At 45.7% G+C, this 26,112-nt stretch overlaps 1 protein-coding gene across 2 annotated transcripts in view; it reads left to right on the forward strand.

Moving 5' to 3' along the window:
* The window catches only part of PITPNC1 (phosphatidylinositol transfer protein cytoplasmic 1), a 220,317-nt gene that overhangs the window by 87,208 nt on the left and 106,997 nt on the right, over nucleotides 1-26,112 (forward strand). For both annotated transcript variants that reach the window (XM_079797208.1, XM_079797209.1), the window contains exon 2: nucleotides 25,623-25,771. In XM_079797208.1, coding sequence (XP_079653334.1) covers nucleotides 25,623-25,771 — 149 coding nt within the window. The remainder of the gene's footprint in view (nucleotides 1-25,622; nucleotides 25,772-26,112) is intronic.

A 26,112-nucleotide genomic window follows, 5' to 3' on the forward strand; every position in this document is an offset into this window, starting at 1 on the left:
GCTGGGGCAACACAAGCCTCCTGCTTGCTCCAGCTCAGTGGCCGGCCGCCATCTTGGTTGGGTTAATTTGCATGCTCACTCCTGATTGGCTGGTGGGCGTGACTTGTGGGTGTAGCAGAGTGATGGTTAATTTGCATGTTTCTCTTTTATTAGTGTAGAAGATAAACCTCATAGAAATACATATCCCACGATCTTCTTAGGTAATTGCCATTTACAATTGACTATATATTTTTAGTTTTCTCCCCATCCATATACTAGAATATGTGTGTGCATTATACCGAAACTTCTGCTATACCTACTCTTTTTTTAAAATTTAATAAATCTTTATTGTTCAGATTATTACAGTTGTTCCTCTTTTTTCCCCCTATATCTCCCCTCCACCTGGTTCCCACCCCACTCTCTGCCCTTACCTCCCCCCCACTGTCCTCAGCCATAGGTGTACGCTTTTTGACCAGTCTCTACCCGCACCCCCACACCCCTTTCCCCCCAAGAATTGTCAGTCCACTCCCTTTCTATGCCCCTAATTCTATGATATTCACCAGTTTATTCTGTTCATCAGATTTTTTATTCACTTGATTTTTAGATTTACTTGTTGATAGACATGTATTTGTTGTTCATAATTTTTATCTTTACCTTTTTCTTCTTCCTCTTAAAGAATACCTTTCAGCATTTCATATAATACTGGTTTGGTGTTGATGAATTCCTTTAGCTTTTTCTTATCTGTGAAGCTCTTTATCTGACCTTCAATTCTGAATGATAGCTTTGCTGGGTAGAGTAATCTTGGTTGTAGGATCTTGCTATTCATCACTTTGAATATTTCTTGCCACTCCCGTCTGGCTTGCATAGTTTCTGTTGAGAAATCAGCTGACAATCATATGGGTGCTCCCTTGTAGGTAATTAACTGTTTTTCTCTTGTTGTTTTTAATATTCTCTCTCTGTCTTTTGCTCTTGTCATTTTAATTATGATGTGTCTTGGTGTAGTCCTCTTTGGATTCCTTTTGTTTGGGGTTCTGTGCACTTTCTGGACTTGTAAGTCTATTTCTTTCACCAGGTGGGGGAAGTTTTCAGTCATTATTTTTTCAAATAGGTTTTCAGTATCTTGTTCTCTCGCTTCTTCTGGCACCCCCATAATTCGGATGTTGGTACGCTTGAGGTTGTCCCAGAGGCTTCTTACACTATTTTCAAATTTTTGGATTCTTTTTTCTTTTTGCTTTCCCTGTTGAGTGTTTTTTGCTTCTTTGTATTTCAAATCTTTGACTTGATTCTTGCGTTCCTCTAGTCTGCTGTTAGGTCTCTGTATAATATTTTTTATTTCAGTCAGTGTATGTTTAATTTCTAGTTGGTCCTTTTTTATATCCTCGAGGGTCTCACTAAATTTATCAGCCTTTTCTAGGAAATTCTTGAAAAACCTTATAACCATGGTTTTGAACTCTATATCCAGTCGTTTGTTTTCCTCCATTTCTTTCATTTGTGATCTGTTTCTTTGTCTCCGCATTTTCGCTGCTTCCCTGAGTTGGTGGAGTAGCTCTGTGTGGTAGGTGTCCTATAGGGCACAGTGGCTCAGCCTCCCCAGTTACCTGAGGTGGACACTCCTGGTGCACCCCTTTGTGGACTGTGTGCTCAGCCTTGTTGTAGTTAAGTCTTGATTGTTGTTGGTATCACTGGGAGGAATTGACCTCCAGGCCAATTGGCTGTGAGGATCAGCTGTGTCTATGCTGGGAGAACTTCTGTGCTGGAGACACCCTTATGGGACAAGACTTGCAAAATTGCAAAAGCCTCTGTGCTCAACTTGGATGGGGCGGAGTTTCAGGACGGAGCCGACAGCCTTGGCTTCCCGTCAACCCTGCTCTTTGAGGCCCCTGGATCTCAGTGTCCCTCGTTAATCGCTGCAAGCACCTCTGAGAGAAAGCCGCCCTTGAGTTTCGCCTGTTGCCAGACAGTCCAGTTTCTCCCCGAATGAGTCTGGGTTCCTAGAAACTCGCCCGGAACTGGAGTTCAGCGCAGTCGGGAGCTTTTGTCTCCCTCCCGCTTTAGAAAGCCAGCCATGCACTCAGCCGCTCGTGCACTCAGCAGTCAGTCCTCTCTGCACGCGCGCGCCTATGGACCTCTGCCTTCCGCAGTTCCCGAGTCTCAGTGTGCTTTCTCTTTTCCTGACAGTCCAGATTCCTCCCGAATGAATCTGGTTTCCCAGAGTCTCGCCCAGGACTGGAGTTCAGCGTAGTCAGGAGCTTCTGTCTCCCTCCCACTTTAGAAAGCCAGCCGTGCACTCAGCTGCCTGTGCATTCAGCCGCCCGTCCTGTCCATGCATGCGTCTCTGTACCTCAGCCTTTTGCAGCTCCTCTGATTCTCAATGTGCTTTCCTCTTTCCTTCTAGTTGTAGTATTTCTACTCAACTCAGCCAGCTTTCCTGTGGTTCTGGATGGTGTCCGTTTTGTCTTTTAGTTGTAGTTTTGAAATTGTTGTGCGAGGCAGCAGTTTAGGTGTTTACCTATGCCACCATCTTGGTTTCTCCTCTGCTATACCTACTCTTTTGCAGCTTACTTTTTTCCACTTACCTATGCATCTAGGACATCTTTCCATTTTGGCAAGTAGAGATCTGTTTCATTATTTAATAGCTATATAGCATTTCATTATTTGGATGTACCTTTATTGACCTGACTGGTCCCACTGATGGACAGTTGGAGTTTTTCCAACTTTTTGCCAATGCATATAATATAGCCATGAATAATCTTTAGCATGTAAATCTTTGCACAATTGCAAAAGAATTTCTCTAGAATAAATTCCTAGGTAGAGTAGCTGGGTCAAATGGCAAAAACATCTTAACTTTTAATATCCAAAATCATCCTCTTAAAGATAATAGACAAGTCATCTTCCTAAAGGTTTAACCACTTTGCTTTCCCACCACAGTGTGGTTAAGGGTCTGTTCCTCCACCTCACCAACCATGGCTAGCCTTTATAATCTTTTCTAATCTCATAGGTGCAATGTTTTAGTTTGCATTAAAAACATATATATATATTTTTACTGTCTTCCCTTTGTAAAACTCTGGAGTGATACTGATTACATGAGGTTGAACATTTATCGGCCATATTGAATTCTTCCCCAGGCTTCTACTAATTACCCACTTTCATTCCTCACCTCTGTGCCATCCTGCCAGAATGGGAAACCCATGCCCTCCTTTCAGACCCCCATGCCCAATACCACTTCCTGCCTCAAAGCTAGGGAGTGACGTCCACCCAAGACTTATCATGTGAAAGATCAGGTTGACTTCCAGCTGCTCCACACACTGTTTGATCTTTTATGATTTTTTAAACCTCTCTAGGTCTCAGTTTCCTCATTTGAAAACTGAGGTGGTAATTTTGCCTACAACAAAGGGTTGCCTTCTGAATTGAGATCATTTTTACATAAAGCATGTAGTCCTTTCTTCTTACAGTATAAGTGTTCAGTAAGTGCTGTTGCTGTTATTGCTGTAATCACTCTTTGTTTTCTAACTTATGCGTTCTGACTGTTATTGATATTGAGATGGTGACGGACATGGGGGATATCTTTTTTTTTTTTTTTTTTTTTTTAATTTCTTTATTGATTAAGGTGTCACATATTTGTCCTCATCCCCCCATTCCCATCCCACACCCCTCCCCTTGGATGCCCCAACCCTCTGTTGAACTTAAGCATTGGTTAGGCTCATATGCATGCACACAAGACCTTTGGTTGATCTCTCCCCCCTCCCCCCACCCTCCCCTATCCTCCCTCTGAGGCCCGATAGTCTGATCGATGCCTCCTTGTTTCTGGTTCTGTTCTTGTTCATCAGTCTATGTTGTTCATCATTTCCCCTAGATGAGCGAAATCATGTGTCACTAGAGATATACTTATAAGAATTGAATGTGCGACGAGCAATAATAGTTATGCTGACAGGCAAATGAATCAGTCTGTAGTGAGTTTCTTTCTGGACCAACAGTTCTTTTGAGACCCAATATCAATGTCCACCAGTTCCCTATGAGAACATGTCGGCACTGACCCCTCAGCTCTGGATGGTGGACAAATGGTGGTAATGCAGGTCCGACTCCCTCTGGTTTGGTCTCGGCCAGACCCAGGGGCACTGCTTCACCCGGATCCAGGGGCCCACGGCCTCTCCCCGACCCGGGGCCAGGCTCACCCGGATCCAGGGGCCCACGGCCTCACCTGGACCCGGGACCCAGGCTCACCCGGATCCAGGGGCCCACGGCCTCACCCGGACCCAGGGCCAGGCTCACCCGGATCCAGTGGCCCACGGCCTCACCCGGACCCGGGACCCAGGCTCACCCGGATCCAGGGGCCCACGGCCTCACCCGGACCCGGGACCCAGGCCCACCCGGATCCAGGGGCCCACGGCCTGACCCTGACCCGGGACCCAGGCCCACCCGGATCCAGGGGCCCACGGCCTCACCCTGACCCGGGACCAGGCTCACCCGGATCCAGGGGCCCACGGACTCACCCGGACCCGGGGCCAGGCTCACCCGGATCCAGGGGCCCACGGCCTCACCCGGACCCGGGGCCAGGCTCACCCGGATCCAGGGGCCCGCGGCCTCACCCGGACCCGGGACCCAGGCTCACCCGGATCCAGGGGCCCGCGGCCTCACCCGGACCCGGGGCCAGGCTCACCCGGATCCAGGGGCCCGCGGCCTCACCCGGACACGGGACCCAGGCTCACCCGGATCCAGGGGCCCGCGGCCTCACCCGGACCCGGGACCCAGGCTCCCCCGGATCCAGGGGCCCGCGGCCTCACCCGGACCTGGGACCCAGGCTCCCCCGGATCCAGGGGCCCGCGGCCTCACCCGGACCCGGGGCCAGGCTCACCCGGAACCAGGGGCCCACGGACTCACCCGGACCCGGGGCCAGGCTCACCCGGATCCAGGGGCCCACGGACTCACCCGGACCCGGGGCCAGGCTCACCCGGATCCAGGGGCCCGCGGACTCACCCGGACCCGGGGCCAGGCTCACCCGGATCCAGGGGCCCACGGACTCACCCGGACCCGGGGCCAGGGGCCCACGGCCTCACCCGGACCCGGGGCCAGGCTCACCCGGATCCAGGGGCCCACGGCCTCGCCCGGACCCGGGACCCAGGCTCACCCGGATCCAGGGGCCCGCGGCCTCACCCGGACCCGGGACCCAGGCTCACCCGGATCCAGGGGCCCGCGGCCTCACCCGGACCCGGGGCCAGGCTCACCCAGATCCAGGGGCCCGCGGCCTCGCCCGGACCCGGGGCCAGGCTCACCCGGATCCAGGGGCCCACGGCCTCGCCCGGACCCGGGACCCAGGCTCACCCGGATCCAGGGGCCCGCGGCCTCACCCGGACCCGGGACCCAGGCTCACCCGGATCCAGGGGCCCGCGGCCTCACCCGGACCCGGGGCCAGGCTCACCCGGATCCAGGGGCCCGCGGCCTCACCCGGATCCAGGGGCCCGCGGCCTCACCCGGACCCGGGGCCAGGCTCACCCGGATCCAGGGACCCGCGGCCTCGCCCGGACCCGGGACCCAGGCTCACCCGGATCCAGGGGCCCGCGGCCTCGCCCGGACCCGGGGCCAGGCTCACCCGGCATGGGGGATATCTTTGAGAATGGAGCTGTGCTAAAACATTTATAGTGTTTTATATCTTCTCCATTCCCATAATTGTTCTAGGGCTTGGATGTTAATGAGGTGGCTTGGCTCTGAATATAATACGTTCCAGTAGTATTATTCTGCAGTGCGCCTCCGTTCTCTTTATTGTAACTGAGTTACATGTAGTCAGAGGTTACAATATATGGCTAAATGGAGCTCACCAATTTCTTAAGTTTATATAGGGTGTTGTGAGTTGTTGTTTTCTGATTTTAGCCAACTGTTAGAAGTTTAGGACATTCATATAAAAATCTAGATGTACAGCTTTTCTTGAGAAATAGGAAATGTTGGCAAATACCCACTAGAGGTAGGTCGCTGCTGCCCCCTCTAGACAGGGCATGGGTTCTTCAGGTTTCCATGCCTCCCTTCTTTTCTCCTCTCACTCCTCTTTCTGTCTCCCCCATCCCATGCAGCTGTATGTTATTTGTTCTTTGTAATTCATCATCACATTTGCCCTGTTGTTTTCTTTATGGTAGAGGAATATTTCTTGGTACCCCTATTTCTACTAAAAGTAGAAACTAAGACAAAACTATTAAAGTGATCATATTTCTATGTATAAGGAGAAGGGTATTCCCAAGCTATTAATTTGCTGGGGACGTGTGTCTGTTCATTGTAACCATTGGCATCATTCATTGACCTGCCCAGCCAAGCCCTTGGAGGCAATGGAGATGACTGTTGTACAGGTTTAACAACCTGTCCCTAGGGGGTGTTCTAGGGCTCTCTCTACTCCCTTTACCACAAGGGTTTTCAACCTTAACCTGGAAGCTTTCAATACTGAGGCCTGAGTGTTGGGGTGTTCTATCTCCTGCCCCACTGCTCCCCCAAAGAGCAAGAGGATCTTTCTGGATGGGGAATGTGTATTGGATTTGTGTCTAAGAACATCATCTATCTGCCTCTTAGGACCCCCAGGTTTCCCCACAAAACCGAGGGTTATGAGTCCAGGGATTCTGGGGCTTTAGGGCTGCCCTCCCTGGGAAGGCCAGGTGGGAAAATTCGACCAGCCCATACCTAGTTCTCAGGGAAGAGAGAAGCGCTTCTATTTTTTTCCTTCTGTGCTCTTTTCTTTGGACGGCTCACTCTTCAATCTCACGCTAGTGAGACATAGAGGACTTGGAGACAGTGAAGCCATGCTGCCTATGTGGCTCTGAGTCCCAGGATAGGTCTTTCTGGGCAGGGACAGCCAGTTCTAAGTGGTGGTCAGCTCATCAGGGCGTAGGATCCATGTTGGGATTGACGAAGGCCAAACTTCAGCTAGTATGAGTACTGGCTCATGAGAGCACCCTCTAGGCCAATTTCCCCCCTAAATATGGCGTGGCCATTCAAGGACCAGGATGCCCGGGCCCTGGCTGCAGATCCCATCATCAAATCTCAGCACCCCTCCCCGCTTCCCGCAAGTGCAAACAGTCTAAGTGCTCCATCCTGTGTTCCCAGGCAGCCTGGGTTTCCTTTTCGAGTATTTACATTTCATCATCATTCTTTGTTTACATGTCTATTTCCCTTACCAGAGTCTACTGGTTTTTTAAATCTTCACCGGAGGATATGCTTTTATTGATTTTTAGAGAGAGGCGAAGGGGAAAAGAGAAACATTGATATGAGAAAGAAGCATGGATGTGAGAGAGAAACATTGGTTGGTTGCCTCCAACAACCTGGGTATGTGCCCTGACAGGGAATCAAACTCGCCACCTTTTGGTGTACTGGACGACACACCAACCAACTGAACTACTGGCTAGGGCTATACTTTACCATTTTAATATCCTTGGTGCTAGGACATAATTGGTATCCAATAAATATCTTGTAATGAATTTAATTTTAAAAAAATTTATTGGCTCCCAGCCCTAGCCAGGTAGCTTATTGGTTATAGTGTCATCCTGTATACGCCAAGGGCACATACAAGAATCAACCAGTGAATGCATAAACAAGTGGACCAACAAATCAGTGTTTCTCTCTCTAAAATAAATAAGAAATTTAAAAAATGTATTGACTCTTTTGTCATATGAAAAGCTGTTTTCTAGGTGCTATGGGAATACAAAAAATGTTTAAAATGTATATATTCTGCTCTGGCTAGTGTGTTTCAGTGATTAGAGCATTGGCCCACACACCAAAGGGTCTGGGGTTCGATTTCTGGTCAAGGGCATATACATTAGTAGTATCTAAACTCTAAAGATATTAAGGTATATGCCTCATTCTCAGGTGGCTTCCAGTCTAGTAGGCGAGACAGAAATAAAATGATATAAAATGAGCACAGCATAATGTGACAAGTACAGTGATATAAATTCTAACAATTGTTAAAAATATATAGTAAGCCTGGCCAGTGTGGCTCACAGGTTGAGTGTCGACCCGGGGAACCAAGAGGTCAGGGTTCAATTCCCTGTTAGGACACATGCCAGGGTTGCAGACTCGATTCCCCACTAGAGGGCGTGCAGGAGGCAGCTGATCCATGATGTTTCATCGATGTTTCTATCTCTATCTCTCCTCATCTTTAAAAATCAATAAAAGCATTAAGTATATATATCTATATGTACACACACACACACACACACACACACACACACACACACGTGTGTGTGTGTGTATACATATATAAACAAAAGTAGCTCAAATGCTCATACAAGAACCATCACAAAGCAGTGCATGGCTTGGTAGTTGTCAAGTGGATTCTGAGGTTTCACAGGGGTCACTAAGGGAACTTTAAGAAGTGTCCATTGGTTCATAGTACATATCAGTATAGCAAAGGCCCAGAGAAGGCCTGTGTTAACAAGCCTGTCTGTTTGACCTAGTGTTTCCCACACTTGACTATGGAGCTATTTTCCTCCCACTGTTGAATATCTTATGGATCTCTCATTCCATTTCAATATGGCCAATGCTGGCGTATATACCATCTGTAATTAGATAGTTGATGGCTCTTAACATTTTGGGGGACATGGACCTTTTGAGAAATGAATGGTGGTGGGGAATTGTGCACAATTCATGCATTCCATACAAAACCCCTTTCCATGAAAGAGAAAGAAAAGAAGGTAGCAGATCCCAGGTAGGAAGGATTGTTTGGGCAGAGACAAAAGAGGCTGGAAGAGATGGGTCTTGTTCCGTGTCAGTCAGACTGTGAAAGAGAGGGGACCAGGATGGGTTGGAGGAGGCCAACTGTGGAAGGCCTGAAAGGCCTGGCAAAGAATGAACACTCAGTCCTTAATGTGAAGGTCAAGGGAGATGAGAGGCTGAAGATGACTTTCCTACAGAGACTGGAGTCCTAGTAGGATTATTTACAGAAAGAACTACAAGTTCACCACGTCAAAGCCTATGTTATTATGTTGAAATGCCTTTGTTAATTAAATAGTGCTGAAGTCTCCCAACTGAAAATTCACTTTAAGAATTGAATTTGCCATCTAACTGGGCATCCTACCTTGAACAGTTAAAAATCTGATTGGCCTGACTTCTAATTTTAGAAGGAATCAGGCTGACCTGCGTTGAGCTGTTGCTAACTGGAGCCTGTTACCTGGGCGACTAGATTTACAATATGTCAGAATGCAAATACCATCTGCCCAAGAGGAGGAAGGAAGAAAGGCCTCTCTCCTGGGGGGATATGGGGGGTGGGGAAGGGAGAGGAGGTTTCAGGGGATGGGATGGAGGGAAGAGAAGGGAAAGGAAAACCAGGGAAGAAGATGTGATTTTTCACTTTTAGAGCCTTTTCCTCACTATTCCTACAAAGGAGTTTGGGATTCGCCCTATGGACAGCCTTATAAGGTACACTATTAGGGATAGACATGTGGGGTTTAGGTTGTATATTTCTTCTGGGAGAGTGAGCAGAAAAGGTGTAGCATATATCACTTCAGTGTATCACAAAACACTTAGATTCAGATAATTGCTATACTAATGAAGCCTTTGAATATGCATGGCTCTGGCCTTCCACAATGCCATTAGGAATCAATTTCCAATTGACCAGAGTATATGAGCTAGACCCGGAGCTCGCTGCCTTCATCGGGCGAGCTCTCAGGAAGGGTGACTACAAGCGGCTAGTCCATCTTAGTTTCCTGCACATCAGGTTGACAGGGTGAGTTGAAAGGATTTTCTCCCATAGAACATCTATATTCAGCTTCCGTCCTGCGCAGTGTTTCAGGCTTGGCTTAGAATCACTTGGGAAACATTCAAATCCAAAGGCAGGGAAGTTCTATTCCATGTCATGAAATAACTGTCCCATAAGCTGTCAGCTGCAGGAATGGCTTCCACCCACACATCCTGTGAGTCCCAACTGCATGGACTCATTAATTAAAAAAATTTTTTTAAATATATTTTTATTGAATTCAAAGAGGAAAAGAGAGGGAGAGAGAGATAAAAACATCAACGATGAGAGCAAATCATTGATCAGCTGACTCCTGCATGCCCCCCACTGGGGATCAAGCCCACAACCAGGGCATGTGCCCCTGACCGGAATCGAACCCAGTGCCCTTTGGTCTGCAGGCCGATGCTCTATCCACTGAGCCAAACCAGCTAGGGCAATTTTAATTTTTACTTGAGCATCTCAAGGACTTGTATGGGTGGGTGTGCTTCCTTTAATTGCGGTGTGTCAGAGTTTGTGTAGGAGAACTAATTTCCAGGAGCTGGGCTCAGAACCTTGAGCTCTTGCCTTCTAATTTTGTCACCCTTGTAACTTCCCCTGTGACTTCTTCTCTCCTTGCTCTCTTTGGCACAGCTGCCTCCCACCTTTTTAAAAAACTCTTCCTAACATCAACCTAAAACTGTCAGCAGCACTCAAGAGTAAAGAAAGTCACTTTACTCACCAGGGTACTTGTCACTCAGCCTTATAAATAACCTTTTATTTGAATGTCAAGCAAGTGGTTGAGGAGATTAATGCCAGAGGCAGGAGATGGGATGGATCCTGGAGCTCAACGGCCTGTGTTCAAATATCAGTCCTCCTGCTTTCTAGCTGGGTTCCTGGGGCAAGTTACTCAACCTCTGTGTGCATCAGTTTCTTCGTTTGTAAAATAGGGATAATAATAACTGCCTACTTCATAGGGTTGTTGTGAGGATTAAATAAGAATAAAAGCTTTAGCCGAAACCGGTTTGGCTCAGTGGATAGAGCGTCGGCCTGCGGACTGAAGGGTCCCAGGTTCGATTCCGGTCAAGGGCATGTACCTTGGTTGCGGCACATCCCCAGTGGGGGGTGTGCAAGAGGCAGCTGATCGATGTTTCTCTCTCATCGATGTTTCTAACTCTCTATACCTCTCCCTTCCCCTCTGTAAAAAATCAATAAAATATATTTAAAAAAAAAAGAATAAAAGCTTTAGTTAGCATTGTGTGTCAGCTTTCACTATTATTTCTTTTTTCTTTTCTTCTTTTTTGTTTTTGTTTGTTTTTTGTTAATCCTCACCTGAGGACATTTTCCCATTGATTTTCAGAGAGAGTGGAGGGGAGGGGTAGAGATAGAGGGAGAGAAACTTCAGTGTAAGAGAAACACATCAATTGGTTGCCTCCCACATGCACCCTGACCAGGGCCAGGGATTGAGCCTGCAACTAAGGTACCTGCCCTTGACAAGATCAAACCTGGGACTCCATGGGCCAACGCTCCATCCACAAGCCATACCAGCTTGGGCCACTATTATTTCTGTCATGCATCTTCACAGGTTTTGCTTCAGTATGCAAAGTAAATGACCAGGGTTTGTTTGCAGGCTGTGATTTCCTCCTTTCTTGCCAAGCTAGTGCCTCATGTTCCACATGCCGCCCTGCCGGACAACTGTAGGCAATGCTGCTCCGTCGTTCCTAACCCCTCACACACTTTCTGCCTGTGCTGCATAATTAGTACAGTTGGATATACTATCTTAGCTTGTAATTATCTGTTCGTCACGTTTAGCTCTTTGTTGTTCTTGCAGTTATGTAAAAATGCCACGTGGCTGGATAGTTGCCCATGATATTTGCTCATTGGATGTTTCCCAAATGTAAATAAAATACAGTGACATGAGCAATCAAGGCTACACTTGTCCCAGAGCTTACTCTGGGCTTTTGAAGCCACTTGTTTGACCTTCTTGTTTCTACAAGTAGCTTAAAACTATCCAGAGTAAATAGGAGACGTTATTGATGGAAATGTAAAATGGTGTAGCTACAGTAGGAAGGATAAACGTAGAGTTACCATATGACCCAGCAATTCCACCTCTACATATTTACCCAAGAGAAATGAAATCATATGTCCACATGTATATGTTCATAGCAGCATTACTCATAATCGCCCAAAAGTGGAGGCAACCTAAATGTCTACTAAATGATGAATAAGTGAGCAAAATGTAATATATTCATACAATGGAACATTATTTCGTAATAAAAAGGAAGTAAATACTGAAACATGGTACAATATGGTGACTCTTAAAAACATTATACTGAGCCCTAACCGGTTTGGCTCAGTGGATAGAGCGTTGGCCTGCAGACTGAAAGGTCACAGGTTTGATTCCGGTCAAGGACATGTACCTTGGTTGCAGGCACATCCCCAGTGGGGGATGTGCAGGAGGCAGCTGATCGATGTTTCTCTCTCATTGATGTTTCTAACTCTCTATCCCTCTCCCTTCCTCTCTGTAAAAAACCAATAAAATATATTTTAAAAAATAAAGACATTATACTAAATTAAAGGAGTCAGTCACAAAAGGCCACATGTATGATTCCATGTATGAAATGTCTAGAATAAACAAATCTATAGATACAGGAAGTAGATTAGTGGTTGCCATGGTCTGGAAGGTGGGGATACTGGGGGTTGAGTGCTAATGGGTGTGGAGTTTCCTTTGGGGATGATGAAAATGTTCTGGAATTATGAACATATATGTGTGGACATACAGTAGGTGATGGTTGTACAACCTTGTGAATATACAAAAATCACTGAATTGTATACTTTTTAAAAAGTATGAGAAACTATTTGTCTACTGCAGAGTCTAAAGTCAATTCCAACAGTACTTTTTCAAGAGTAGCTGTTACCTAAAATAGATCAAAAGTGACTTAATCCACAAGAAAAACATGAGATATGTAAATTACCAAGAATGGCTTTTTCACCCCAAATCTTTATGTAAATTATACACATTTGTTTCATAAGTAAATTCTGCAGGTCTCTGTGCTGCCTTCTACGTTGTGATTCTATAATTTACTACATTCTTGGCTGGGTCATCAAAATAATACTGAACGCAGCGTCTATAGTACAAATAGAAGTGCCTGTTCAGGTCCCGCCCACCCCCACCACCCCCAGTCTTCCTAAGGTAGTAATTCCTAGCTATGTTTTTTTGGTGCTCTTATAGAGTGACTTAGCTGTTTGTGAATATGTTGGAGCCTTTTTGACTCAAAGGGATTTATTGCATTGAGAGTTACTCTTATGTTTGCAACCAGGACATTTCCAAGGGACACCCTCCAACCCCCTGAAAAATAACTGTTTCAGATCATCAGTATTTACCAGAAGGGTTTACTGAGTGCCATTTCTAGTTTAAATAAACAATAGGGTTGACATCTTTCCCAGGGTTGTCTCAGTACTTATTTGGAAGAAGGGTTTCATATGCCCATACACCACCTAAAATTAACTTTACAGTAATGAGAGATCCAAGAAAGAATCTAGAATTGACTTTAAAGCATCCTGTCATCACCTCACACCTATTAGGATGCCTCCCTCCGTTCCTCCCTCTTGGCGAGGATGTGGAAAAATTGGAATTCTGTGCATTGCTGCTAGGAGTACAAAATGATACGGCTTCTGGGGAAAGAAGTATTATTTTGATGGTGGTTTTTTAAAAACTTAAACATAGAATTACCATATGACCCAGCAATTCCACATCTAGGTATAAACTCAAAGAATTGAAAACAGGGACTCGGATACTTGTACACCATGGTTCATAGCAGCATTATTCACAATAATAGCCAAAGCATGGAAGCAGCACAAATATCTATCAGCAAATGGATAAACAACATATGGTACATACATACACAATTGAATATTATTCAGCCTTGAAAAGGAGTGAAATTCTGACACATGCTACAACATGGATGAACCTTGAAAATATTATGCTAAGTGAAATAAGTCAGTCACAAAGGATACATTGTGTGATTCCACTTATATACGGTATCTAGAATAGACTAATTCTTGCCCAGCTGGCATGGCTCAGTGGTTGAGCATCGACCTATAAACCAGGAGGTTTTGGTTCAATTCCCGGTTGGGGTACATGCCCGGGTTGCGGGCTTGATCCGTGGTAGGGGGTGTACAGGAGGCAGCCGATCAGTGATTCCTCTCATCATTGATGTTTCTATCTCTCTCTCTCCCTTCCTCTCTAAAATCAATAAAAACATATATTTTTAAAATAGATTAGACCAATTTATAGAGACAAAGTAAATTAGAGGTTACTGGGAGGTTGGATTTTAAGAGTTGCTGTGTAACGGGTATAGAGTTTCTTTTTGAAATGTTGGAAATGGATGTTGGTGATGGTTGCACAGCAATATGAACGAATATAGTGCCATTGAATTGTAGATTTTAAAATGGTAAATTTTGTTATGTATATTTCATGACAACAAAAAAATTGGGGGGGGAAACCCTGTGAAGAACAACACTTCCTGTTCCTCATTTTATCTGTTACATTCTTATTTCTCCCAACTCCTTGAAAACATGGTAAATTATATTTTACTAGAGGCCCGGTGCATGAAATTTGTGCACTTTGGGGGGGGGGTGTCCCTCAGCCTGGCTTCTGCCCTCTCACAGTCTGAGAGCCCTCGGGGAATGTCTGACTGATGGCTTAGGCCCGCTTCCCCTTCCCCTCCCCCCCCCCTCCCAGCAGGCCTAAGCCGTCAGTCAGACATCCTTAGCATTGCCATGGAGGCGGGAGAGGCTCCCGCCACCACCTCTGCGCTCGCCAGCTGTGAGCCCAGCTTCTGGCCGAGCAGCACTCCCCCTATGGGAACGCACTGACCACCAGAGGGCAGCTCCTGCGTTGAGCATCTCCCTCCTGGTGGTCAGTGCGTGTCCTAGTGACCCATCATTCCGCAGTTCGATTTGCATATTAGCCTTTTATTATATAGGTTTGTGGTATTATGTTGGGAGGACTATCAACTGTCGACTTGGGGAAGACAGGGCCACCATTTGGCCTTCAAGTGCCAGTTGATAGCTCTGGCTGGGTGGCTCAGTTGGTCGTTCCATACACCAAAGGTTTGTGGGTTCTATTCCCAGTCAGGGCATATCCGGTGTTTTGGATTCCATGCCTGGTTGGGGCATGTATGGGAGGCAGCCAATCGATGTTTCTCTTTCTCCCCTCTCTCTCTCCCTCTCCCTTCCTCTCTTTAAAATCAATAAAAACTTATCCTGCCCAGCCATCGTGACTCAGTGGTTGAGCATCAACCTATGAACTAGGAGGTCACGGTTCCATTCCCAGTCAGAGCACAAGCCTGAGATGCAGGCTCTATGTAGGGCATGCAGGAGGCAGCCAATCAGTGATTCTCTCTCATCATTGATGTTTCTGTCTCTCTCTCTCTTCCTTTTCTCTCTGAAATCAATAAAAATATATTTAAAACAATGATAATAAAAAATAAGTAAATAAAAACATATCCTTGGATGAGGATTAAAAAGAAAAGTACTAGTTGATAGACCCTGTCTCCAGGCCATTAGAATAAGTCCCAAATGCAGTAGGAGCTCAAAAGGGAGATTTTTAAATGTAGCAATTTCTGGAACTGTACCCAGTTGACACTGTTTTGCCTGTCTTCATCAACTGTCCCTGGAGAGCTGCAGTTGACAACCACATGCTTTTCTTAATCAATTACTGCTTCTTTTTACCAAGGAAGAAACACCCTTAGGCTGCCATTGCTTAAGAAAACGGTGCCTTCCCTGCAAGCAGCCACATACGTACAGGCTGCCTAAGGGCTACAGGTCCTGTACCATGCCTGTGAAACCTGGGGCCTTGCCTCCACCATGGGGTGAGAAAAGATGCTGGAACTTTCCAAACTCAGGTGTAATTGGGTCATAACTCGCCCTCCACATTGCTCAGTAGTTGGCAGAGTCCCCAAACCACTTGCCTCACCAGGTGGCACTTAAGTAATCAAAGGGGTTCATTGGCCTTCCAATATCACCGAGCTCTTGTTATTCTAGACATGACTTGAATAAGTCTTTGAAAACATTCGGAACTCCCATTGTTCGATTGTACTCGAAGCAGCAAGTGCTTCTCTTAGCTTCCAGTTTGCCCTTCTGTGTTCCGAGGGTCTCAAAGACACCAAAACTAACTGCTGTGATTCATGCAAGTATATTTCTGCTTTTAACCAGCACTCCAGTGTCCCCTGATGCTACCAGCCTTTTTCTTAAAGGATTGATAGGTGTCATAGGCTTTCTAATTTTGGAAAGACCCTGCTCCCCACATAGTAGACAGACCTCTGTCCTGAGAACGCCTTTGACTATGAGGCCAAGGTTACAGAGATGAGCCTGACCAAGGTGGGTGACAAGGAGAAGCTGCAGGATCCATTTCCTAGGAAGGTTCTGTCTCTGTTTGACCCCTTTTTAATCTTGTGATTGGCTGCGGGTTTGTGTTCTATAGCAAACACAAGAGCATTGATTGCTTTCTAAAGGTCAGACCTGTCACCAAACCTCTTCATCTACTTGGATTGGGGTCGGTGTCACATTTCTTGGCAGATGACTTGATGGCTCTGGTGAAGCATCAAGTTCCTTCATCTCATAGCCTGATGCCTTCCAGGTGGAACTCCTCAAGAAACCCTCCTCTTCACCAGGTCTTTCTTGGCCATAGCTCTTTCTCCGGTGTCTGCAGGGCCTGGCACACAGGAAATGCTTCTGGAATGCACAGGACTCTCCAGAACCAAGGCTGTCCTCACAACCAGTGTATGGAGAAATCCCGTGTTCTGCCACAAGGGCCAATGACCTTTGTGGTTTTGAGTTGAGTTCTAGTGGTTCCTGTCTGCGCTCTTCACTAATGGCTAATTTGTTCAACTTCTCATTTATAAATACAAGGGATGACACCTTCTACTTCAGCCCATGCTTATAAAGCAGCCTATATGTGCCGCACGTGATCATTTCGGCTTTTCAGTTAGGCATCAAAGGAGTTCTCAGGGCTAGAATACCACCCCCCAAGGGCGAGTCAGTGTGAGAAGGAGCAGATATGTGCACTCTTATTTTTAAAAAATTGATTTTAGAGAGAAAGAAAGGGAGAGGGAGGGAGGGGGAGAGAGGGAGAAAGAGAAATATCAATCCACCGACTCCCACTTTTGCACCCTGATTGAGGGTTGAGGCCACAACCTGGGCATGTGCCCTGACTAGGAATCGAACTGGCGACCTTTTGGTGCACGGAACGAGGCTCAGCCAACTGAGCCACACTGACCAGGACTGCACTCTTACTTTTCATATACTAAAAAGAATATTGGTACCCTCCTGTATTTGGTCAAGTATATTCTACTCTCAGATGGCTGAGTGTACTGGAAAGGATTTATAGTCTTGCAGCAGCCACAGGCATAGAGCTATGCTTGCACCAGCACGAAGCCTAGCCTGAGCCCTTCCCATGGCATTGAGTTGCTATATTTCTATTCAGTCCAAAACTCAGGATCGGTTAAACATCAGTGTATGATGTTGTTTATATGAGTTTATCACAAAAAGAAAATTTTTTGAATTAAATGTTGATAACCCAGCTCCTTCTTAAATCTTTTTATCAGCCTTCTCATTCACGCACCCTGGCATAGTGACACAGGCATTACGTAAACAAGACACCTCAGAGAGCTGCTTATAAAAATCCAGGAGAAATGATAAATGTGTGATGATGCCTGATATCCTGAAATATGAGCTTCAGGTTTGTATTCTCTTTGTGGAATCGGATATTGGTTTTTGTGGTTTATTGACCTGGCAGGGAGAGATCTGACGAAACACCGAAGAACTTTCCACCTTAAAAAAAAAAAAAAAAAAAAGAACAAGCCTTCCTGTCTACATAGAGAAATCAGGACTTTGAATCATGGAGCTAGAGAGCCAAAGGGGTAAGCCAGTCAGGTCCTTGCAAAACCAAATCAGATCTAGCCCTTGTAGGTAAAAATACACCCTACTTTCCCAAAGGAGAAAGGAGGTGGAATAATGTCTTGCTGTAGAGTCACTCTCAGGTGGATCCCCAGGCTGAGGAGCCAAGGGGAGGGGCGAGGCTGTGAAATGTCACAGTCATGATTAGAAAGGAGCCGATGTTGTCACTGCCCCCTGTTAAGGTTGGCAGCCTCTGAATGCGTTTATATTTAGTTAATCACTCTCTCTTTCCCTTTTGAAAGGGTCTTTGTCAGCACCATGATGCATTGCTTGGGAGCATCAGCAATGTGAATTCTCCAGAATGCTAATATTAAAGACAAGTTTAAGTTTAGGACAGTGAGCCAGACGACGCCCCTAGCATGGCAGGAATGATGGGGTAGGGGTGTCTCATGCAACATTCTCTCGGAGGGAGGTCATGAAGTCGCTCCCCTGTCTGCTCGACACTTTCAAATAAGCTTTCAAACCAAAGATCCATCCAATATAAAAGTCCCTGTCCTTTTAAGAAAAACTTTTTCATAATCATAAAAATAGAATCATTGTTAGATGACCACCCTGATGAACCGGGTAAGCCACACTCACTGGAAAATCATAGGTTCCCAGGCTTTAAAACATTTTGTGATAAAGTATACATCACATAAAATTTACCATTTTAAACATTTTTATGTGTACAATTCAATGGCATGGAGTGCATTCATGTTGTGCAACCATCGCCACCATCACATCCAGAACGTTTGTATCCTCCCAAAGGGAAAATCGGTGCCCATTAAACACAAACTCTCTAGGCCCTCCCCCCCACCCCCCCCGCATCACCACTCTCCTTTCTGTCTCTATGAATTTGACTATTCTAGGGGCCTCATATAAAGGGAAGTTCCCAGACATTTTATAATATTTTGACAAATGTTTGATCTGACTTCCATCGCATACAGTTTTTACAGAAAGAACGGCAGATGGTCAGGTTTTCTTTGGTTGTTGCATTGTGCAGGTGTATGGCAGGTGCCTGTTTTCCTGTCCTGTATAGAACTGTAGCATAATGGGGCCATGAATGAAACAGATCTTCAGGTCCCAGTCAGGCAACCTGTTCCCAAACCAAAGGACCAATCACTTCAGCGGTTTGTGTGCAGTTTTATATTTTATGGGGCATTTTAATTTGTAAGCTTTTTCTCACTTGATTCTCACCATGTCCTGTGAAGTATTTTGATAGTCCCATTTTAATAATAAGAAACTGTGGCTCAAATAAGTAAATTGTGTAATACAAAACTAATCAAAGGTAGAATAAGGACTTCAGCTCCAGGTTTTTCATTTTAAAACCCCATGGCTTTCCACCAGAGCACACTGTGGGCAATTATCACCTCTCTGGAGGTCCAGGTAATCGCCAGTCCTCAGGAAGGGAGGGCTTCTCCAAATATATCCCTAATTACCAGTGCTCCAAACACGTGGAAACACGTGGAAATCCTGGGCCTGGCTCTGTCACCTGACCAGCCAGCCTCAGAAGTTTTGGTGTGGCATAATGGCCTGGCTCTCAATCCCTGTTGGACTACATTAGGGTCTAGACCAGTGTTGTCCAATAGAAATAAGTGAGTTACAAATGTGAGCCGCCTACATTATTTTATTAATTTATTTTTATTGATTTCAGAGAGGAAGGGAGAGGGAAAGAGAGATAGAAACATCAATGAGAGCCCTGGCTGGTTTGGCTCAGTGGATAGAGCATCGGCCTGTGGACTTAAGGGTCCCGGGTTCGATTCGGGTCAGGGGCACATGCCCAAGTTTCGGGCTCGATCCCCAGTAGGGGGCATGCTGAAGGCAGCCGATCAGTGATTCTCTCTCATCATTGATGTTTCTCTCTCTCTCTCCCTCTCCCTTCCTCTCTGAAATAAATAAAAAATATATTTAAAAAAAAAAAAGAAAAGAAAAAGAAACATTAATGAGAGAGAATCATTGATCAGCTGCCTCTTGCACGCCCTCTACTGGGGATCGAGCCTGCAACTGGAGCATGTGACCTGACCTGGAATCAGACCCTGACCTCCTGGTTCATAGGTCAACGCTCAACCTCTGAGCCACACCAGCCAGGCCACCTACATAATTTTAAAATTTCTAGTAGCTACATTTATAAATGATAAAAGGAAATATTTAAAGTTAATTTTAAGAATATACTTTAGTCAATGCAATATAGTTTGCAGAAAAATACTGTAGTTTCAATATATAAGTAATATAAAAATTATTAATGAGTTATTTTACTTTTGGAGTGGGTGTTACCAGATCATCAGAATCCAGTGTGCATTTTATACTTACAGCAAACTGAAATCAGATACTAGATTTTCATTAGATACCAGATCTGAATTTAAATTTCATAAAATTTGCAGTTGAAAAAGTAGATTTACAGTACATACCCAAACAAACATATACAACATTTTTCTAATAGGTGAATTAAGTGCCAGTTTTGAAATTTAAATTTATTAAAATGAGAGAAAATTAAAAATTCAGTCCCTCTATTGCACAGTCAAATTTTCAAATGCTCATTAACCACATATGGCAAGTGGCCACTAGACTAGACAGCACCAGTCTAAGGGAACAGCCAGAGCTGCCCAGACTGGGCCAAGTACAGGGAACTAGAATGAGGGTCAGCAGACTTTTTCTGTCAGATAGTAAATATTTTCAACTTTGCAGGCCATATAGTCTTCATTGTAACTACTCAATTCTGCTGTTGTATCTTGAAAGTAGATACAAATGAATGAGCTTGGTTGTGTCCTAATAAACTTTTATTTAAAAGACAGGTGCCAGCCCACATAGTTTGCTGACCAGAACATTTTCCCCGGCGCCTTAGCTGTGCTATAGGATTACAGAAAACGCTAGCCTCTAGCATTCTGAGATGAGGGTGTTAGAATCTGGACTCATTCTATCTCTCTTCCTGTGTTTAATTACAATTTGGGCACCATTTGGCAATGCACCCGAATCCTGTGGGATGTTCTATCTTTCAGATGCTCTCTCTCTTCAGGATGCTCCTTGCACTTCATGAGGCAACTGCTTCACTGGGCTTTGAGGGCCCTATATTGAGAGTGGAGAAGACTAGAAGAAAGAATTTCAACAAATGCATTAACAGTGCTGTGAATAATGTGGGAAACTCCCAAGAATACCAAATTGTATTGCCCTCTACTCTTTCCTTCTCGCACACAGCCAGAGTAAGACAGGAAGGAATCACACCCATTTCACAGGTGGAAAAATACATGATACCACGTTAAGTCAGAGGATAGGTGTTTCTCTGTGGTCATTGGGTTATGTGACATCCATCCGTTTTGATGGTGTACCTGCCTTCAGGTCCCACGTCATATCAACAGGAGATAACTCCATCCGGAGTCTTATTGCAAAGCAGAGGTTTGGAAATAGAATTGGGACCAATGGAGGAGGAGAAAGAGAATAAGAAGGGAGGAGACAGGATTGGAAGGAAGACAGATGGCTACCCCTTGGTTCTTTAGGGTGGAGTGTATGGGAGGCTAGCTTGCAGGGATCTCTGAAGCTCAGCAGCTGTGGGGAGCAGTTAAGTGCAAATCAGCCTTAGGAGTTCTGTTGAGTCTAAAACTTTGGGTCCAGTAGTTCTTCTGGCAAGGGTGATGTTCACGGTGTTATTGGTGCTCAGTTAATAATCCTTTACCATTCTCAGGAGCTCATCATGGGGTCTCCTTTTCTAACATCAAAGTTGGAGGCTGAACTGTATTAGGATGATTGTGCGCAGCCATAGAGTTTGCAAAGTGCAGACTGATGAAACCTCTCGGCTTTTCCAGGTACATTACGCAACTCTTCCTTCTCTCAAATTTTGTGGCGCTGTGTGCAGGTGGGAAAGATCTGAATCCCCATGATGCTTTTTGACTACAGAGATAATTACTTGGGGTAGCTATCCTGACGATGGCTCACATGGGGGCCCAGCCCTGCAGTGCAGAGCTGTCTCTAACCATGATTGCCTGTAATGATGATTATCCAACCTCTGGAATTATAACAATAGATTTTACCAAGTTAGAGCATAATTGCTCCACCATTTCATATGTGAGCACAGTTTAACAACTTTGATCTTTCAAATGATATCGGGCTTTTATTATTCATCTTCTATAACAGTGGCTCTGAACAACCCTCCTCCCTGCCCCCCTTTAATTACAGTGAGGCTTTGATTTGTTGAAGCAATTCACCTGTTAGAGACAAAAGGGTTGAAGTTGGGTGGAGAAGAAAGAGTGCAGACCTGTGATGTTAAATCCCAGCTCTACCACCTACAAGACTCGGGGCCTGGAGAGAGTTTCTAACCTCTCTGAGATAGCTTCCTCATCTGAAAATACCCCTCTGCATGAGTCATTGTATTAGAAAGGAACACGAAGCACCTAACTTATAGGAAATCAGTTAAACTGTATTCTCTCACGCTATCATCATCACCACCATCATCATCATCACCATCACTATTATCATCAACATCATCACCATCAATTATCTGGCTTCAAAGACTGTGGAGTTCGGAGTCTTTGGATTTGGCTGTGTTCATTTGACATGTGAATTTGTTTGGAGTTGGTCATCAAGGATGTGGTATTTTCACTAAATTAGGGATGGAGCTTTGCAAGAAATGCCTGGGCACCGTTTTGTGCTGAGCAAGTCCTAATGAGTGCCTTCGCCTCTCTCTGACCCAGTGGTTCTTAGCATTTAGTGTGCATTTGAGTGTGATTCCCAACTTCCTTGTCCTCTATAGTCTAAATGTAAAATGGCTGGAATAGCCTGGGATTTAGCATCTTTAGAAGTGTGTTTGGTGATTTTGAGGCAGGTGGTTCATGGACCGTTTTATCTGGCCCTCTTCCCCTAACTCAGAAATGCATGTATCTATGGTTTATAAACAGCAGCACAACCTTTGCTTCTGGATGGCCCAGCTCGATGGCCACACCAACCGAGCAGGCCTGATTTGCTTGGGAAGGAGAGAAGTGACTGCTGCTGAGCCCTTGACCATCTCAGTGTCCGGGCTTGAGTGCTACCCCCACTCCCCTGCTGTACCCCCACCTCCTCAATGTCACCTACATCTTTGCTTCTAGCATCATCAGTCACCCCCAGTCTGACTCTAAGTGAGCTAAGGCTGATGTCTGCTGGGCACTAGCTCATTCAGGAGTCCCTGGAATGATCAATGAGCCAGGCAGAGGGGCAGCCAGGCAGCAGGGCCCTCCTCTGAGCGCCATGAATCAGCTGCCGCTGCCTAGGCCCAGTCCCTTCTCCTTGGAGCAGGAGGCATTGAGCTGAGCACAGTCAGGCTGACTCGTGTCCGGCTAATGGCTTTTCTGTGTCATGCATTGTCCTTGATCCTGTATATTTTTCATATGTGAGTGGGTTGGAGCTCCTGAAGACCATTCAGTGGTAAACATGTCCCTTCTGCCAAATCCCCCACTAAAGTCCTCGACAGAATTTTGGTTTAGGGGGTAACTACTTCAGAAGCAGAGTCAACATTTTAAAAAAATTTAAGGTGAAAAATCACATAACATAAAGTTAATCATTTTAAAGTCAATTCAGTGGCATTTAGTCTATAACAATGTGCAGTCACCACCTCCATCCAGATCCAAAACACTTTCATCATCCTAAAAGGAACCTCACCCCGTACCCACTGTATTAGTTTGCTAGGGCTGCTGTAACAAAGCACCACACACTGGGTGGCTTCAACCAGAATCTTACCATCTCACAGTTGTGGATGCTGGCAGTCCAAGATCAAGGTGTCAGCAGGTAAGGTGGGTTCCTAGCAGACAGCCGTCTTCTCCCTGCAGCAATTCACCTCATCTTTCTATGTGTGTCTGTGTTCAACTTACCCTTTTGTATAAGGATACGAATCCCATTGGATTAGTGCCTACTCTGAAGTCCTCATTCCTTTTTTAGCTGAATAATATTCCACTGTAGGTTAATACTTCTTTTTTGAACACCAAGTACATAGCAACAGCCAGTGAAATCTTTGCTCCCTGAGCAGTGAATTATTCTGTTATAGGCTTGTGTGCCCCTCTGCATAAGGTAGACTGTTGATCTCATGGGTATAGCGCACAGATCTTACTCTGTAAGCTTTTTCTTACTGTCTTCCTCCTCGAGAGAGTGTTAGTCTTTGTGAGCATAAGTAAGAGTAAGGACTTATTAAGGGGAAGCCAAGTCATGTTTCTGATCCCAGAAGTTGTTTTAAAAATAGATTTTACCTTTGATTTTTCCTCTCTCCTCTTCCTGCTTTTATCCTCACAGCTCTCTCTCCTCCCAAGTACACATACTAGTACACTCGTGTTAAAAGTATTTTAATAGAAGAGGGTAAAGGGGGGCTAAATGGTGACGGGAGGAGACTTGACTTGGGGTAGTGAACACACAGTACACTATACAAATGATGTATTATAGAATTGTACACTTGAAACCCATGTAATTTTATTAACCAATGTCACCGCAACAAATTTACTAAAAAAAATTCTTTTTAAAGGGCATTTTAAATGCCGACCATCCTAGGAAGGGGCGTGGCACAGACAGGGAGCACTACCCTTTGAGAAGACCCAGCTGCCTTCTGCTCTCATTGTCATGGTTACTGGGCCTGGTCCCTCAGGCTGGCATCAGACCAGGACCTTTCAGATTCACTTCACACGCCCCTCCCTGCACCGGCCTCAGAGTGAGAGTGGGATCTCTCAGCTTTGGAACCGATTGCACTGCTGACTTGTACATTTCACCTGCCTCCATAATTTAAAATCTCTTTCTCTCTCATGCATGTAGACAGGAGACCTGCATCCTTGCTGGCTTGGGATCAACCCAGAACTGTCACTAGCTTGCTACAGACACAGGACCCTTCCCCTCATCCCATCCCAACAACTGTGTGTTGTTTCCCACCAAAGGACCACAGCGGTGGCATTATCCTGTCTCCTGACTCTTAATTCCCTCCTTCCTCTCTATCTCTTTTTTTCTGTTTTTTAAAAATATATCTTCATTGATTTCAGAGAGGAAGGGAAAGGGAGAGAGAGACCAAAACCTCAATGACAAGAGAGAATCATCGATCGGCTGCCTCCTGCATGTCCCCCACTGGGGATCAAGCCTGCAACCCGACCATGTGCCCTGACTGGGAAATCGAACCGTGACCTCCTGGTTCATAGGTCGATGTTTAAACACTGAGCCATGCCGGCCAGGCTCTATCTCTTTTTTTTCTCCATCAAATTAGTTTTGCCACCCTGAAAGTTCACTGGGTGAAAAAATGCCTGCCGGCCACAGGATTTTCAGAGAGGCAGGAAGGAGAGGGAACAGCTTGAAAAAAAGGACAGAAGAGAAATTGTCCATATTCTGTGTTATTCCATATTATCATCTTCATGTAAGCACAGGTGGCTTCTGCGACCCCAGGCTGGAAGGCTCCACACTGTTAATGGAATTGGATATAAGTAGTTAAAGATATGTAATTTTCCTCATTGGGGAGCAGCCTTTAGAACACAGGTTTCACTCTGGGGGGCCTGGGCATCTGGAGTTTTTAAGAGCTTCCAGGTGCTTCTAATGTCCAGGCACCTTTGAGAACTGCTGTTCCAGGGGCAGAGCCCTCCAGGAGAGTTTGAACCCTTTATAGGAGGTGATGGAGGAGACAGGTGACATCTAATCCTCTTGTGCCCAGCAATGCAGTTAATTAGGCAAAAAGATGGGACAGACGGAACACACTCTGGCCTGTATTTTGCTGAGAAAAATAGGACTTTAGCTCCACTTAACCCTGCAGGGCCCGATGGGAAGGGAGATTCCCGCGCCCTCGCCTCCCTGCTGCTACCCGTGCCTTGGTGGGCTGCCAACCCCAAGGTGATTGCCAACGTGATGCAAAATGTTCACAGGAACATGTCGTTTCTGCCTTCTGCTCACCACTTGCTCTCCTCGCTCCCCAGGAGAAGGAACACCAGGCCCATGTGTCTGCTCTCTTTCCTGAGCAGAAAGTGCTGTTAGTTGTTTGATGGGGGAGGGGGAGTGTTTTCGAAGGGCGCATGGGGCTGACCTCCGTCTCTGTGTTTTGCAGTACAAAATTGGACAGCTGTACATGATCAGCAAGCACAGCCATGAGCAGAGTGACCGAGGGGAAGGGGTAGAAGTCGTCCAGAATGAGCCCTTTGAGGACCCTCACCACGGCAACGGACAGTTCACAGAGAAGCGTGTGTATCTCAACAGGTGAGTGGTGGCAGCTGGTGTCCTGCCTCTGGGCCCTCACCGCATGGGAGCCCCTCTCACCTGACCCCACAGCACCTGAGGTCAAGGTGGGGTTGGGATAAAAAGGCAGCTTGAAAGTCATTATTAGGTCAGCCTTCTGCATCCACCAGTGTAGTTGCTTCCAATAACAGAATCCCCTGTGTTCTGCAAAATAGTTCTCAACTGCATTTCATCAAAAGGAGCTTTCCTTTTACCTTTCCCATGCTTTAAGGGACAGGTTAGGTTGAAATCTGATCTTTTTTTTCTTTTTTAATATATTTTATTGACTTTTTACAGGGAGGAAGGGGAGAGGGATAGAGAGT

Source organism: Cnephaeus nilssonii (assembly GCF_951640355.1).
Source record: "Cnephaeus nilssonii genome assembly, chromosome: 19".
Classification (NCBI taxonomy): domain Eukaryota; kingdom Metazoa; phylum Chordata; class Mammalia; order Chiroptera; family Vespertilionidae; genus Cnephaeus; species Cnephaeus nilssonii.